General features: G+C 46.7%; 1 protein-coding gene across 1 annotated transcript in view; it reads left to right on the forward strand.

Annotated features, from left to right (window-relative positions):
- ZNF638 (zinc finger protein 638) overlaps positions 1-15,543 on the forward strand; it is a gene marked incomplete at its 5' end in the record, with an annotated part of 54,032 nt that extends 38,489 nt beyond the window's left edge. Inside the window, 7 exon segments of the mRNA XM_084263787.1 lie at positions 3,229-3,275; positions 6,979-8,356; positions 9,019-9,081; positions 10,910-11,903; positions 13,230-13,343; positions 14,089-14,207; positions 15,219-15,543. Of these exon segments, the coding sequence (XP_084119913.1) occupies positions 3,229-3,275; positions 6,979-8,356; positions 9,019-9,081; positions 10,910-11,903; positions 13,230-13,343; positions 14,089-14,207; positions 15,219-15,278 (2,775 nt within the window). The 3' untranslated portion in view covers positions 15,279-15,543.
- Positions 15,544-16,175: the final 632 nt, after the last annotated feature.

Raw genomic sequence — 16,175 nt, forward strand, 5'->3', positions numbered from 1 at the left:
AAGCGCTGCTTACTCTGTGCTTGGGCAATGGGTTCTTCTGTTTCACCAGTTCTGTGTGCTCTGGCTTCTGCATTTTTCAGCTCCTCCCTCGTGTCCTGACCCAACACTATAATCCTAATCACTTGTCCAGTGATTATTCTGTCTCTTGACACATCTGCCCAACTCTGTTTATGTTAGGGGATACATAGGTTGGCTTTTATTCCTCAGAATTCCAGCTGGGTTTGTTCTTCAGAGCTCATGTCTGAGAGAACAAGGCCCAGCTAACCAGCTCAACACAAACTGCACACTGCCCAGGTTGAGACCAAAATGTGTATAGAGGGCTTTTTTTTCTTGGTTTGTTGGGGTGTTTGTGGAATTTTTTCAGTGATTATCCATGTGAATTCTGTTCTTGGAGCTCTCCCTCCCTGTGTGTTGCTGTTCCTTTGCCGTGGCGTGGCTTTGGGCTAGCATTGGAACAAGAGGATGTGCCCAGAGGGGCTGGATGCCTTAGGGGTTTTTTTTCCCTTTTATTCATCCTTGGGGAAGGTTTTAACTTGGGGTGCCTAAAGAGAACTCTGTTACTTCAACAGAAAAGGTCATCCAGACGTGTCCTACTTAGCGAGCTGCCGCAGCTGTCGGCGTCATCTGTGCCGAGCATCACAATGCATTTCAGTGGCTTTGGGCTGGAACAGGCTGTGTGCTGGCCATCACCTTGTATTGTAGTCTGTTCCCTGATTCTCCTGCTCTATTGGAAAGCATCCTGACTTAGGAAGCCTGTGGGGTCTCCGTGTGGTGTTCAGGATTCCCGTTTGTAAACCACAGTGTGGCAGCAGCAGCACGTTTCTGGTGGGGCTCTCCTGAGAGTGGCATCCATGATGGTTTAGAGCTTACAACGATACCCAACCAGATGTGAATTTGGCACACAGATGTCTTTTAAATGGGCTGATAGTGCTCCTTTCCAAGTAAATCCTGAGTTACTGTGTGTGTGCAGGGCCCAGTCTGTGTAAAATCAATTAGCTTCCTACCTTCCTGCGACTCTACGGGGATGCAATCGCCAGCCTGTCTTCCCAGCTCTTCCCACCCTGCCCAGGCCTGAGGGGGCACAGTTTGTTCACGAGGAGCCTGTTAAAGTTTCTGCCAGCCTGGAGTCACCGTAACAGCACTGAAAGTGCTTTTTAATCACCTATTTGATCCAGAGAACTGGTATCACTTTCCCTCTGAGAGCTGATGGCTGAAATCGGGTGAGCGCCAGTGCACAGGGTGCTCTTTTCTGCTACATGTAAGAGCCTGGATTAGATATTCCAGGAGTTTGTCTCCCTACTGCAGGGATGATTCTCCCTATTGCTGACACTTTGTATGGGACAAAAAATTGTCTTTTTCCCAGCCCCTTTATTTTGTGTTTCAGTTGGTTTAGTGAACTTCATATTGTTTTAAAGAACATTGCATGATAATTGTGCTTGGTGTTAGATGCATTTAAGAGTACTACCTTTTGTTAGACCAACTTTGTAGCTGAAGAAAATGACAGAATATTCAGGCTTATGAGATTTTTTTTCCTTGTCTAGTTTATGTAAATGAGTTCCCTTAGCCCTGAAAAATAAGCAAGTTATCATTCATTAAAGTGCTCTTGCTAAGGAACGTCTGTCAAGGATGCATTCTGGGAACAGTGGGTGATTCGAATCTGCTTTTTATGGCTGTTGCCTATATCTTGTGTAGCAGCCAAATAATGTGCCTTTGTCACTATAAACGTTCCATCAGGGCAGAGGTCAGTGCTGACAAAGGGTGGCATTCACACTCTGTTTTCAAAATAATATCTCTTTCCAGCTGCACACTTAGGGTGATACAGAGTTAGAGAGGGTGTCCAGCCAGATAGCAGTAGCTGATGCTAGTGGCAACATGACAGCAATAATGTAAGTGCTCACTTAATCACGTTCCAGTTCTGTTTCTGTAACTCTACTGATTGTGCCTGAATTTAGTGCTGCTGAAATAACCATTATGGGGGAAACTCCTGGAATGGTGAAGGAGGATGTACAGCTAGAATGCAGAGTCATAGAGCGTGGCTGCAACCAAGGCTGTTCCAGTCCTTGTCAGCACGACTGTCGCAGCTCTTGCACAAAAGTCACTCTGTCCTTGGAGATAAACTCCTCAGCTGTGGTTTTAGCTCTGAGGTGGGGAGGCAAATGCCTGGTTGTGCTGATGAGAGGGAGAACAGAGGTGGTTTTCCACTTGTCATTTTGAGCCAGTCACCTCTTGTCCATCCTCGGTGATGGTGCCAGTGTCTGAGTCACATGGCTCGGTACCGTAGGATCATTAGACCTGTAGTTATGTTCGTCCTGAGTAATTTTTTCTAGAAGCCTTTTGTTCAGAAGCTAGTCTGGAGGAAGAAAGGAAATAGTGTTGACATCATAATGTGCTCAAATTGCTTTTGGTGCTTTCCTCTGGAGTAGACGTTACTAGAAAGGGAAAACTGAAAGCTTTGGAATTATGGGCATAACTAACATATTAAAGGGAATTATACCTGCAGTGAATTTATCTGACATTCTTTTTGATAGTGCTACTCTTTAAAGTTAGCTTATGGATTACCTTCAGAAAAGAGATTGGGATTTCAATGCTGAGTTTTCAAAGGGGTGGTGGTTTTTTTTTGTATTGCTTGGACACACACAGTACTAACTGTGATAACTGCAGAGGATTGGTCTGTAGTTGCCTTTTTTTGGGGAAGACATTACCTTGTATAGTCTTTATACCACAGTTTGTTTCACAGAACAGAAAACAAATGTGCAGTCCTCCTACAAGAAGTGAAGGCAGGTTTTAAGGAATAGAAACTGGCATTGGGTTTTCTGTAGATACTTGCTTGGGATGTAAGGTGCCTTTAGAAAAGGTGTGATACTGCCAAATGAACTGTGTTCCCCCTGAGCTCTGCAGCCCGTAGCATCCTCACCGGTACAGGGGGCAAACAGCAAATGCTGCTCAAAACCCACGTCTGCTGGGAAGATGAGAGAAAACCAGTGGCATGGTGTGGTCTGTCTCTCAATTAGTAAAATACCTTCTGCTGCTGTGTGCTTTTATTGGTCAGTTTATGGAATAGTGGGTCCTGGGGGGAGTGGTTTACTGGCATTTGATCTTTCAGGTGATACATACCTAAATTTGGGGTCGTGGTGTTACTAATTAGCTGGGTTATACCAATTTTATGCTGATGCTTCTTCAGTTGTAACTACTGAACCCTGATTTGGGTATTTTCTTTTTGGCTTTCAGGCTGAAGCTGGGAAGAAAGCAAAGAAGGAGGATGCAAGCAAAGGAAGGTATGCCTTTCCAGTAGATCGGGGGGTTTGTATCTCTGTATTGTTTATGGGATGTGTCTCAAGACTGAGCAGATTGCTGAGCTGTCTCTGTACCTAAGCTTGAGGCAAAGGCTCGCTGTGAGATCCGCCAGCTGTTCCCCACTGCGAGACCCACTCAGCTGTTACCTGCTGTTGCTGCTTTTGAGCTTCTGTGTGTTCTGTGTGTGCAGGAAGTGATGTCTGTTGCTGTAATGTTTGTGATTTCTTTGAAATCTGGGGCTTTCAAAGAATGTGGACAAAAGGGGTGAAATCCTGTTCTCTGTGTAGCTTGTCGAGTTGTTACTGTTCTACTAACTATGGGCGGGATTTTACCACAGGTCCTGGAAAGTATGTTTGGAAATAGATGTTGGTAAGACAATCTTTTGTCATATTTAACCATGAAATGACTGCTTTTCTTTCATCCTACAGTGCTTTCCTCTGTCAGAGCACCTGGCTCTACTGTTTCTGTTCCCAAATGCTAAAAATAAACTTGAGACTTCCTTGTTTAACTTATTAACGGTAACTTTATGCTGTGGTACAGGTCCCTGAATTGAGTTAAAAATGTTAAGATGATATATTAACATCAGGACCTAGAAATGGGAAATTATGGTTTTCCTATGTTGAATTTAAAACTGTTTTATGGACGTTGCTTGTAGTAAAATTACAAATTGTGGAGTAACTATTTGTTGGTTTTAGAGACTTGATTATGTTTTATAAATGGATAGATGGTGATAAGAGCTCTTGTTAACAAATGTGACTTAAAACGCCTTCTGTGACTCAAGTCCATATTTATCACTAAGTTTTATAATTAAAAAACCAAACAAAACTCTGTAATAATGCTCCTAAAACTTCAGTTTCAGGTAATGCCATTATACTACCATGGACTGTTCTTGTATTTCCAAAACCTGCTTCTTTCCAAAGTAAAGTTAGGCATTCCTGATGTCACAAAACTTCTCCTTGGGTTCTAGTCTGTTTTGGAAGCATTTAGTTTCTAAACTGACTCGGGTAGGTAGGCAGACACGCAGGTGACACTTCTGATCACAGACTGGTGGGTGTTAGATCAAAGCAAGTGACTTATGTGAGCCCCAGGTAGTGCCCTGCGTCCTGCTGTGGCTGCCCAACGGGTGGGAAATGGGATGTTCTCCCCTGCAGCTAACAGCACAAGCGTTCTCCTTGCCTGAGGCAGCTGCCTTCTCCTTGTGAGCCTCTGTGACCGGACCAGTTACTCTTCTGAGTTACGTTCTCTAAGCATCAGAAAATATCTTCCGTATTATTATATCTGGGAAGACCTTGCCACATCTTTCTGGGGAGGACAGGAGCAGCAAAACGTGGGGAGCAGAAGGGGCTGCCCTCTCGGTTGCAGGTGATCTTGAAAACCTTTTGGGAGTCAGTAGTTCATCCCACTTTCCAGCTGAGGCGACTGACGTGTTTACCTGAATGCCTCTGCCCTTCAAGGGTGCTGATGCGTTCTGTTGGGATTTGTTTTCCTCTGCTAAGCCAGCTGAAACCTCTCTTGTCTGGGTTGAAGCTCAAGGGCCATCCCACTGCTCTGGCATGTGGGAAGCAGGTTGTGTCTCTGTTGTGATGCAGCCTCTGAGCTGGTGTTTCTAGGATTGAACTCAGAGCCTTTCCCTTGCTAACTCTGGCAGGAATGGCTGCTAATTCAGGGATGTTGGTGCAGGACCTGGGCACCAGGTATTGTTGATTTTGCCCTCTACATGAATTCCTGTACAGGAAAATCTGTCTTGTAGGTCTTTTTAAATGTTTCTTTGAGCACTTTGGTGCTTCATCAGGTTCACTCCTCTTTACCTCTGTGCATTGCAGCCTCAGCAGAGCTCCCCTTCCACTGCTTCCCAGTCTGGTTTGAATCTCTCAGAGTATTTTGGAGACCACCGTGGCTTTGTGGAAGGCACAGGGTGGGTGTTGGTGTGAAACGAGACACAAAGTCCTGAGGATTCAGAGACTGATACCTCATTTGAATTGTGCAGAGGATAATACCCGTGGGCTACTCACTGTAACCTTCATAGTTAGCATGTGGTTCAGGTGTTCACTGATGGTTTTCCATTCCCTGCAAATAACAACAGAGGCTGTGTGGTACAGTTTAATGAGGCATTGGAGCTTGTGTTTAATGAGGCTTTCTGTGTACCAGTGACAGACCTGGGCTTTGTGCTCACGGTTACCCAGGTGGTGCTTTGCTGAGATGTAAATCTCAGTGGTCTGTAGGATGCTCAAATGGAAGAGGAATATAAACAGTGTTTATTATCAAAGCATCTTCTGTCTTGTGACTCTGGCATAAAGAGCAGATCAGACCTGACCGCTTAACCACACAGGAGGCACGCTCACCCAAAACACTTGGTAGTACCTAGTTTGAGGGGATCATAGGTCGAAGAAGCCTGTTGGGCAAGAGTGGGATGTTTGAGTGAGGCTGCTTTTCTTTCACAAGGCCTGTTACTGTGAGCTTTGCCACTTGGGCTCTGGGATCACAGGATTTTGAGGGGTTTGCTGCTTTGCTAGGGAGTGAACGCCCTAGTGTGCTGCAGGCATCCATCTGATGCCTTGTCATGATGCATTTCATCTGCGCTCGTTTTAAATTGGTCTTGTGAAAGATTTTTAGGCAGAATTTGTATCCCTTCTTCTGTCCTCTCCTGTTTTCTAGCAGTGGACAGTGCCCTCTGCTTTGGAGATCTTCGAGATCAGGGCTTTTGCTGCGCTCTGGTGGTGCAGTTTGGCTGCTTTCATCTTCCAGTTGACTCCAAGCATTGTGTCTTCATCTCGTTAACCCTCATGTCCGGCCACCTTGAGATTTGGCTTCTCCCTCCCGTTTGATCTAGCCTTCCACATCTGGCTGGCATTGTGCTGGGAGCACGACCAAACTGGCAGACACCCCTGCTCTTCTCTGTTTCCATGAGGGCTGTTATTTTGGCACCTTTCCATCCAGAGATGTGTGAGGTGGTGGGATGCTCATCTTCTCGAGCTTTGTGGGAGAAGGGGCCCAGACGTGTCTCGTCTCAGTGTCTCCCAACATCATCTGTGGGGGATTCTTTCCTTAAGAATCAGGCACTTAGTGTAACTTGGGGTCTCTGAGAAGTGCTGTCCTCTGCAGCGTCATCTTGGGCTTTATTATCCTGGGAGCCAGAGGTGGGATTATGCAGTGAAACAGAGCCTGGCCATAAGGATACTCTGCATGTATCATGCTCCTGGGCTCAGTGCAGTTTAAAATCAAAGCAGCCCCTCCTCTCCCCCCAAACCTGATCCAAAACAAAAGACCAGACTTCACTGTGGAGTCCGCTGTCTTCAGACATCACACTATGGTGATTCCTCTAACACAGGGAGACAGAAGCTTTATTTTCACATTCACAGTCTGCCTCGCATCGGGGGATCTAAATTTTAGGAGCCTGTGTGGGTGCTGAGGTCAGGGGGTGCGTCTGTAGCCAGCGCTGCCTCGAGAGGTCTGGCTGCGAGTCACATAATGGGCAGCAGCATCGAGGTGGAGTTAACAGAGGCATAAAACTAATCAGCTATTTGCCTCCATATTTTTAACCATTTTAACCTGGATAGGCTAGATTTCCAAATGCTGAGCACTAATGCATCAGGAAGCCCCCCACCATTGGCATCAAGAGGTTACTGGTAACTGTAGAATTCTCAACATAGTTTGATTTCTTCTGTTTTTTTTAAATGCATTTAGCTCTGGCTTGACAAAATATCCAGAGGGATCAGGAGTGGTGCAAACAGCAGCTGCTAATCCTCCAGTAGAGCCTAGTGTGGCAAAGAAAGGACCCGTTTCCATCTCTAATGGCAAAGACAAGATGTCGTCAGTGCAGATAGAGCCCTCTGAGCCCCATCTTGAAAGAGCAGTCAGGGAGTCTGCTCAGAGACCGGCAGAAGCGCCTGTGGAGAAAGCGGAGGCTGGGATTGAAGCTACTGTGGCATCCATCAGATCCGCTGAATCTGAAGTGAAGTCAGAGCAGATGCTGCCGCCGCCTTCCGGCGTGGAGAAAGGAGAGGCGGGTAGAGGTAGTGCTGAACCAGAGTTGTTTGAACCTGCTGTTGTGTCTGCATCAGAGAAGGACATCAAAAAGGAAGATGAAGAGCTGTCTGTTCCAGCCATTAAACGGCCAGAAGCGCTGTCCAAGGTGGGCACGGGCAAAGTGGTGCCGCCAGCTTGTGCTGCGAAGCTGGCAGCAGGGGAATTGGTGATGCCCCCTGGTTCTGATGCACCTTCGGTGGAGGTGACATCATCCATCGTCACACTAACGAACGACAGGTTGTACTCCTCTGGGAAGAATCCCCTTTCTGATGCTGTGAAACCTGAATGTGAAACGCCTGTAACTCAGATAACAGATAAGAAGCCTGTTCTGAGAACTGGGGCAGCCCTCGAGAAGAAGCTGGATGTAGCTGGAGCAGGTGCAGAGCTGAAACCAGAAGAGTCTGTGCTCCAGGCTGGAAGAGCTGCAGAGGAGAACCCTGTAAAGCTTTTGGTCAAGACCAGGGCAGAGACAGAGAAGAAACTTGAAAAATTCGTGGCCAAGGTTGGAGCTGCTGTGGACAGTGCTGCAAATGCTGTGAATGAGGGAAGTTTAATCAAAGGACATCAAAATAAAGGGACAGGACCAGCAAAACCCGACGAAACCTGCAAAGCCGTTACGCTAAACTCCTCTCTATCTTCCTCTGTTGGTAAAGTGAATTTAAAGGCAGTGGTGTCTCTTCTGGACATATCAAAGTCGAGGGTTCCTCTACAGAGAAACGAGCCTCCCCTGTGTAAAGGAGGGGAGCAGAAAGCTCCTTCGAAACCCGAGACCCGGAGCCAAGCAGCGGCGGTGAAGAAAATCGCGTCAAAAGAAGCAGGTCACCTGCGCCCTGGGAGCAGCCGAACAAGCCTGGGCGATGGCGGCGGCCAGTGCAAAGCCAGCAGAAGCTCTGTTGTGGATGGCAAGGCAGGCAGTGGGAGGAACTCATCTCAGCAAGAGAAGGACTCGCGAGTGGATTCTAGGGCTAGTTCAAAACAGTCTCAAGAGGGAGAGAGTAGATCATCCAGCATGAAGACAGACAACAGCAGCAATAAGGTGAGGAGGGCAGGAAGGCCGGTTCAGTGTGCCTGATCAGTAACTAACTCCATGCTTCTCTCACATGTTGAGTATGGGACGCTGAGGTTATGTTTCCCCATCCCTTTTCTGTAAATCACCCAGCTGATTTGGGCCAACACACAAGTTGGAGTAGAGAGATGGTGGGCAACCAGTTGCTTTTAGATGCAGTGTGTGCAACGCAAGTATGTAACTGGTTTGGAAATGCTACTTGGAGAAAATTGCAGGAAGGTATTTTTGAAGCGAGTCTTTATTGAGTGTCATAACTTTTATGTTCTTGGATTAGTTCTGAATGGGAATTAATAAGCTTTCAGTCCTCTTGTGAGCTGGTATTTGCTTTGTCAAGTCCTGCACAGACACCGGTTACTGAAAAGAGGTTCCTCAGCAAGGTGTTACCTGTGACTTGTTGCTAGAGACTGTATGCCTGGACTGTACCGCTGACAGGTGTCTTAGGTCTGTATTTGCCAAGCATGGGATCAGAAGCAGCAATCTGGAAAACTTTTTTAAAAAAAGTAAAAAAAAAACAACAAAAAGAAAATCAATAAGGGAATAAAATAGCTGATTTTTAAAAAATAGTTTTTTTCTCTTGTGGACAGGTGGGTCAGCTGAACTGATCTCTTGTGGTTTACTGTCTCGTTTTGCAGGCTTCTCTTGGTGGCAATGCTAAGGCTTCCAAAAGCAGCACTAGCAGCGTGAAACTGAAGGAGGTAAGGCTGTAACTGTGAATGGACACATCAGCTGGTCTTGAAAGCGTGTGTGTGCCTACTGAGAACCTTTAGTCTTTCCCCAAGGAATTTGTTGTATGACTAATTGTTAGAGACTACAAGCATAAAGCTGAAGAGCCAAGCAATTTGGAAGAGAAATTGAATTCAGGAGGGGAGTGTTAAGAGGTGGTGTCTTTTGGCCTCTGATGTAATTTGTTTGCCCCTTGCCTGTGTGAGCCCTTGAGTCATCATCACACTTGTGAGAAGAGGAAGGAAGGCTGAAGTCTTCTCACTCTTTAGAAATGATTTCATACAGCAGGAGGTAGCCAGAACATCATCATCTGTGGTGCCTCTTCCATGCAAATGTTTTTCCAGTGCCTTATTCTGCAAAGCAAGGATTGCTGTACATTTTTGGGGCAGCATTGGTTGGAAGAGCAGCTTGGGAGCCTAAGGGCACTCTCTCTTTCTTAAATTGCTTGGGCTTTGGGAGGGAAGGTGATTAAACTCTTGATGAGTTTGTTCAAAGTAGCGTTGCAGGATGAGATCAGAGGTCTCCCAGGTAAGCAATGGGTCCCTCTGGAAAAGGGATACATACATACTACAAAAAGGTTTGATCTCAGTTGGAATGTTACCTCACATTAAATATTCTTTCAGTTACTCTGTCAGAATGTGGTGGCAGTACATGTTATTCCTAGTACTTGTCAGCTTTTCAAATGAGAAAGGGAAGGAAAAGCCCATAACCTTCAAATTTCAGATGATTGTTCTGCTGGAGGACTGTTCTTAGTATTTCTTGGCAGCAGTCTTGCTCTTTACCAGAGGAATGTTCATTATGCCTTGGCCTTAACTCCTGTCAAAGCAGACCATTGTTCACTTTTCTTGTGTTAGATACTGACCAGGGGTTAGTGGTAGGATGGAATATGGTTTTTTTTTCTCTTTGGGAAAAAAAAAAATTGAAAAAATTGAATGTGTGATTTGGGGTGGAATGGATATTTGGATGCATTTTACTTTCTAAAATTAAAGTATGCTTGAGTTCAGGTATCTGTCTTACCCACCTTACCCTACCATCCTGATTAGAAAAGCATAGCAGTGAACAAGAGACATAGAGGCTCCTCTGGCAGAGGAGGAGCAGCAGGTCTGCCAGAGCCTCTGTGGGGCTTAAAAGGGGGGAGAACTTGTTTGAATTCTTGTATGTGTTGGTCATGGAGGAACATGGGGAGGTTCAGTCCTGGGACCCCTTTTCTGGGCTGGGGTGTAGGACTGTCAGAGGAACTTCCTGCAGCTGAGATGCTTTTTATGGGGGTCGAAACCAGAGAGGAGAGAGAAATCAATGAGTCATTGGGACAGGGAAGGACTTTGCTGGGTCAACACATCTAATGTAGCCTCCTGTTTCATAGCAGCAGCTAACAGCCTGTGCTTAGGGAAGGGAAGGACAGGACATCATAGGGTCTGTGAAGGATGATCTGGAGGTGCTCGGGCTTTCATGAGCCTTCCTGCAAGGCAGTGCAAAAATATACAGGAGTAATCAGGGCATCAGCCTGGTCCCTTTTAATAGATGTAAATTTTCTCTATTCAGCCAACTGTGTTTTTGGAAAACACTTTGGATTTCTGAGTTAGATCTGCTACCTGATGTAAATGCTGACAGTAGAAACTCTCCCACAAGATTTGAATGCCTGAAATGTTTCTCTACCAGTAAGTTGCTTTCTTTTCCCCTCAGGAAGCTTCAGTGTGTAGACATTTGTCATTAAGCACCCTGTGGACAAGAGGAGGGGTTTTTTTTTTGTCACTGGGTGAGTGTTAAACTCTGTCACATTCACATTTTGATCCTTCCTAGGAGGAAGAGCTGTTTCCATTTAACCTGGATGAATTTGTTACTGTGGATGAGGTCGTAGAGGAAATCGAGTCTCCCGTTAAGACGCGACGAAATCCGCCGAGGGGAAAGAGAAAAGATGGTGCTAAACCCCACTTCTCCTGTGAGCTGAGTTCCAAGAGAAGGAAGGGGAAGAGCTCTGTCACTCACCTTGCTGAGAGCGATCTCTCTTTCGTCACTCTGGATGAAATCGGTGAGGAGGAGGATGTCGCCGCACAGCTAATGGGGGTTGCTAATTTAGAAGCCCTCAGTGACCCTCAGGGCCTGGTGGTAGTGGATGAAGTGATTGAAGAGGAGGAACTCATGGCAGAAGCAGTGAAGGATCCACAGTCGCTTGTGACGTTGGATGAGATCTCTGAGCAGGAGGACCTTGCTGCTCATAAAGATGTCCCTAGGTTGGTGTTTGAGGAGCCGGATTTGAAGGCTGAACCCTTGGTAACCGTAGATGAAATCGGTGAGGTAGAGGAGCTGCCTCTGAATGAGCCGACAGACTTGAACATCGATGTGCTGAAGCAGAAGGACAGTAGGGTGGCTGCTGAGGATGGGGGGGACTGTGCTTCTTCCCAGCTGCCCGATGATCCCAGCGCTTTAGTGACAGTGGATGAAATACAAGAGGACAATGAAGATAACCCTCTGGTGACTTTGGATGAAGTTAACGAGGAGGAAGATGAATTCCTGGCTGATTTTCATTCTCTAAAAGAGGAACTAAACTTTGTCACAGTAGATGAAGTTGGAGAGGAGGACGAGGAAGATGAAAATGCTTTCCCAGGGAAAAATCCGAGTGAGGATGAACACTGTGAAGATATTGTTGCCATTGCAGGGCCAGAAGAAGAAAAAATCGCTGCCATTGCAGGGCCAGAAGAGGAGGACATTGTTGCTGTTGCAGGACCAGAAGAAATGGAAATTCTAGGAGATGTAAATCCAGACAAAGAAATCACTGCGGTCTCCAAGTCAAAAGGTAAGGAACCTATCATAGTTTCCAGAGGGGCATTAGAAAATATGACTGTAATCAGTGATTTAGAGTGTTCTCTTGGAGTTTATGATGCCTAAAATTGGGGAAAACAGTTTCATTCCTCACCCTTAATGCAAGGCCTGGTAGGCTGCCTGATGCTGTACAGATGATCTGTGGTCTTTAATCACGGGGCCAAATCTCATTAAAACGGGCAAGTGAAATGAAGTGAGTGCACAGACAGGAGGATGTAACTAAAAGCTGCTCAGCAGGGCCTGGAGGGCAAAGCAGAGAACACCTGTAGCATGGAGCTAGCAAAGGGTCAGAGTCTGGCAGCCAAGAGGGAGAGCTGTACCCAACTAAGTATTTTCTGTATTCCCTTATCAAATGAGCTGCACAGAGACCTCTTAAAACATCCAAGCCCTTGAACTGGTTTCTGATCTAACTGGTAGCAACAAATTAAATACATTTGACACACAATAGATAAGGGATTTTTTTAGTTGCTTTCTGGATAATAAAAACCTCAGGCAAAAGAGGTGGGTGTAGGAAAGGACTAGTTCTTTCTGAGTGAGAAGTGGAACAAGAAAACCGGGGAAGAGAGGTTAAAGCAAGTAAAACCCTGTTACTCAAGTCTTAAAAATCTGATTTGGGGGGAGAAAAACAGTTTGTTGATTGCCTCAGGCTGAGAGGTGGCAGTGGGACTGCTGCTGGGAGAGAGGATGCTCACAGCAAGCTGAAACGTTGGGGGGACACACGAGGGATGCCTCTGCACCTCTAACAGCCTCCTGGGCTTCATTACAAAGGGAGAGGGTTTATTGTGTTAACCTTGGTTAGGATGTGTGGGTAAATAGATTCTTTGAGTGTAGAGTTAGAAGGAAAACAGATGGTTTTTGATGTGTGACTCTTCACCTGCCAGTTGGACTGCATTGCTAGTGTAAAACACAAACAACCTGTTTATCTCCTAACAGAGGAAACTGCCAAACTCCCTGTTGTCTCCAGAAAAGCCTTTAAAAGGTGATTTTCATCTCTGCTTAGAGCTGGCTAATGCAGTAACCTACTCTGTGGGCGTTGGTTCTCTGTAAGGAAGCTGAAATACTGTCCCTGGACCTCCAGCTAGATTTATTCAGGGAAGCTTGGTAGCTTGTTTTATAGAGGGGCTGTGATTGCAGTCACGTGGGCATTGATGGCAGTGCCAGGGCTGTATTTGGAAGTCTCACCCATGGGGTTGGTGTCAGGAGTTCCTGAAAATGGCTCCATTGAAAGAACAGTGTAGCAAAGAGCCTGAAACACTGAAGCTAGTGATTCCTCCTTTTAATGTGCACCTGTGACCTCCAGTAGATCAGCTGGGATCAGGAGATAAAGAGCCAGGATCGGGTGATAAAGTACCAGAGTCCAAGCGGAAGAAAACGGTTTCTTCAGAGGCATCGAAGACGCAGAGTGCTCCAAAAGGTAAAACCAAACAGCCTGCCCCAAAGGCTCTGTGCTGTTCTGCTGGCTGATGGCTTGCTCTCCCCTCTGAAAATCTGGCCTTTGTGTCCTTTAACCACGTTTCACTTGGAAGTCGCAGCCCATAATATGTGGCAAGTTCTTTTTTTTCCCCTGAGATTCACAAAGATCACCTAATTTATTTAGAAATTAGCACTGCACAGTGTGATACCTCTTTGTCCTAATCCTGTGATGTGCAGGAAGGAGGGAACTGCTTCTGTAGTTTTAAAGGGGGGTATATACTTTATTGTGTGTACATACTTTATTTTTCCCCAAGATACCATCATCTAAAGCACTTTTCTCTGAAACTATTGGTAACACTTGAACTGTAAAAGAAGCTGCTCAGTAAAACATAGCTCTGATGGCCTCTGCCATACTTCTGTGACAGGAAATGTGTGTAACATGCTGCAGGACAGAGGTTAAACTTGCTGAGGGAGCTGTGTGTAAAACACTTCCAAGGCCTGAAGGTGCTGAGGGGGTTGCAGTGAGTGTCAGACCCGAAGGCCAGCTGTCCTGCTGATGGAAAAGTGTGTCCCCTCCTCCTCTGTTTAGTGAAGAGATGAGAAACCTGATTTTTTTTAAATACCCAAAAGCCTTAACTTCCTTCCAGTAAGAACAAACTTTGCAGATTTGGCCAAAGGAATCTGATTTAACTCGTTACTTTATAAATCCTGAGCCATGTGATGTTGACGTGTGCTGTCTCTTTCAGATCTGGATTACCTGGTTCCAAAGGCTGGCTTCTTCTGCCAGATCTGCTCACTGTTCTATGTCAATGAGACTTCTGTGAAAAATCACTGTAAGACGCCGCTTCACCAGCAAAATTTGGAGGTAATGACAGATGAGTGTGTCACAGAGAGCTGGTGCTAAGGCCTGAAGGGATTTCAGGCTTAAGCTGGGACATGGGTGGTGTTAAATGGGTCGAGCTGCCCTGCCTGGGGGCAGCTGTTGCCTTCCCTTTCAAGAAGTGGTTTTTAAAACCCATGGTGTGCCCCAGCACATGGGCTTCTCTGTCTTGCTGAAACACCACGTTGATATAAAATGACCCAAACTTCTGTCTTGGGTCACCCCACACTCCACCCCTTAAGAGTTCATCTTGTGAGGGCACCCCTTGCCCAGCAAAGTGCTGACACGAGGGGTGGGAATCGCTGAATCACAAGGTTGGAAAAGACCTTTAAGATCATCAAGTCCAACCATTCCCTAAGTACCTCATCTACCCTTTTTCTGAACACATCTAGGGTTGGTGACTAAGCTCCCTCCCTGGGCAGCCTGTTCCAGGCCCTTAAAGCTCTTCCAGGGAAGAACTTTTTCCTACCATCTAATCTGCCCCTGCCCTGGGGCAGCTTCTTGCCATTTCCCCTTGTCCTGTCTCCTGTCACATGGCTGACAAGACCATTGCCCACCTCTCTACAACCTCCCTTCAGGTAGTTGTAGGTGGTGATAAGGTCTCCCTTCAGCCTCCTCTTCTCCAGCCTAAACATCCCCAGCTCCCTCAGCTGCTCCTCACAGGATTTACCCATCCTTATCACTGTAGACTTCTGTAAGGTGGGCGCAGCAACCCTGCAGTCCCATGGGGACGAGTGAGTGTGTTGTGTTTCTCCATGGGATGTGGGCGCCCATCATCACAGGAAATCCTGACATCCTGGTTTTTGTCCCATTCCACTCAGAAGCTTCCCTGCATGGTGACTCCATGTACGTGGGCTCATGAGCAGAACCATGGGGTTTTGATGGAGATCACACAGGATAAGGGGTGGGCTGACTTCTGGGGCTTCATTTACGAAACCCACGGCTGTTTCCAGAGCGTGGTCTGAGGAATAACCCCGGCTGCCCTTATTTCCACAGAAGTTCATGGCCAAGCAGAAGGAGGAGGGTAACAACGGGCAAGAGCGGAGCTCGAGGTGATGGGAGGAGAAAGAAGAATCCTTCCAGTGAATTAAACTTAGGGTCCAGTCGATTTTGTGTATTTTGTTATGATTTGATTTGTAACTTTGTTTGGGAAACAAGCATTCATCCGCCGCGGTGTGAGGCTGAGCTCAGCACGGACTGGCTAAAAGAGAAACGTCTGGTGGCTTTGATTTGTGTAACAAATCATCTCACGGGGAAGAAGAGACTTCTTTTACACGTGTCCACAGAAAATAAATGTTCTTACTGTATAGGTAACACCTGGGCCTTGCTCTTGGTGTGAGTTATTGCTGTGGTAACCCGCTGGTCCGCAGTAGTGGGAGGGAATTCCTTCCAGGGCTCTGGCACTCTCTGCCTGAGGAATTTCAGTTCCCCTCCTGCTCTCTGCATGAGGAATCTCAGGGAATTTCAGTTCTCCTTCTGCTCTCTGTGGGAGGAATCTCAGCGCCTCCACAGGCTCCCTGCGGCCCCAGGGCTGTGACCCTCCTGCTGCTGGTTTCAGTTTCCTTTGGCCTCCGCAGCCACACGATGAAGCTGAGGCCGTGGAGGGGAGCTGAGCCTGCTGCAGTCAGCCAGGGACGTCACTTTTGGAGGGGAAGAGATGCCCTGTGCCCCCCAGGGTGGTGTGGGGAAAGAAAATCTGGGAAAAACGAGGTGTAAAATGCCTCACACACTGTTATGGAATGAGTTGTTCTTGGTTTCCCCTCAAATGTGTGGTGCTGGTGCTGTGACTGGCCAGGCTGCAGCCAGGGTCAGTTTCAGAGCTGCCAGTAATTCCCGTGGCAGGGCTGCAGGGATGCTGCCCCCCTCTGCCTACAGCTGTGGGGTCACAGAAAATCCAGGGAGCTTTACCAGGGCTGCTCCTCTGTCCTCGTGATGAGTCATCATCATCATCAT

The sequence above is a fragment of the Gallinula chloropus genome (genome assembly GCF_964237585.1).
Source record: "Gallinula chloropus genome assembly, chromosome: 4".
NCBI classification, from domain to species: Eukaryota; Metazoa; Chordata; class Aves; order Gruiformes; family Rallidae; genus Gallinula; species Gallinula chloropus.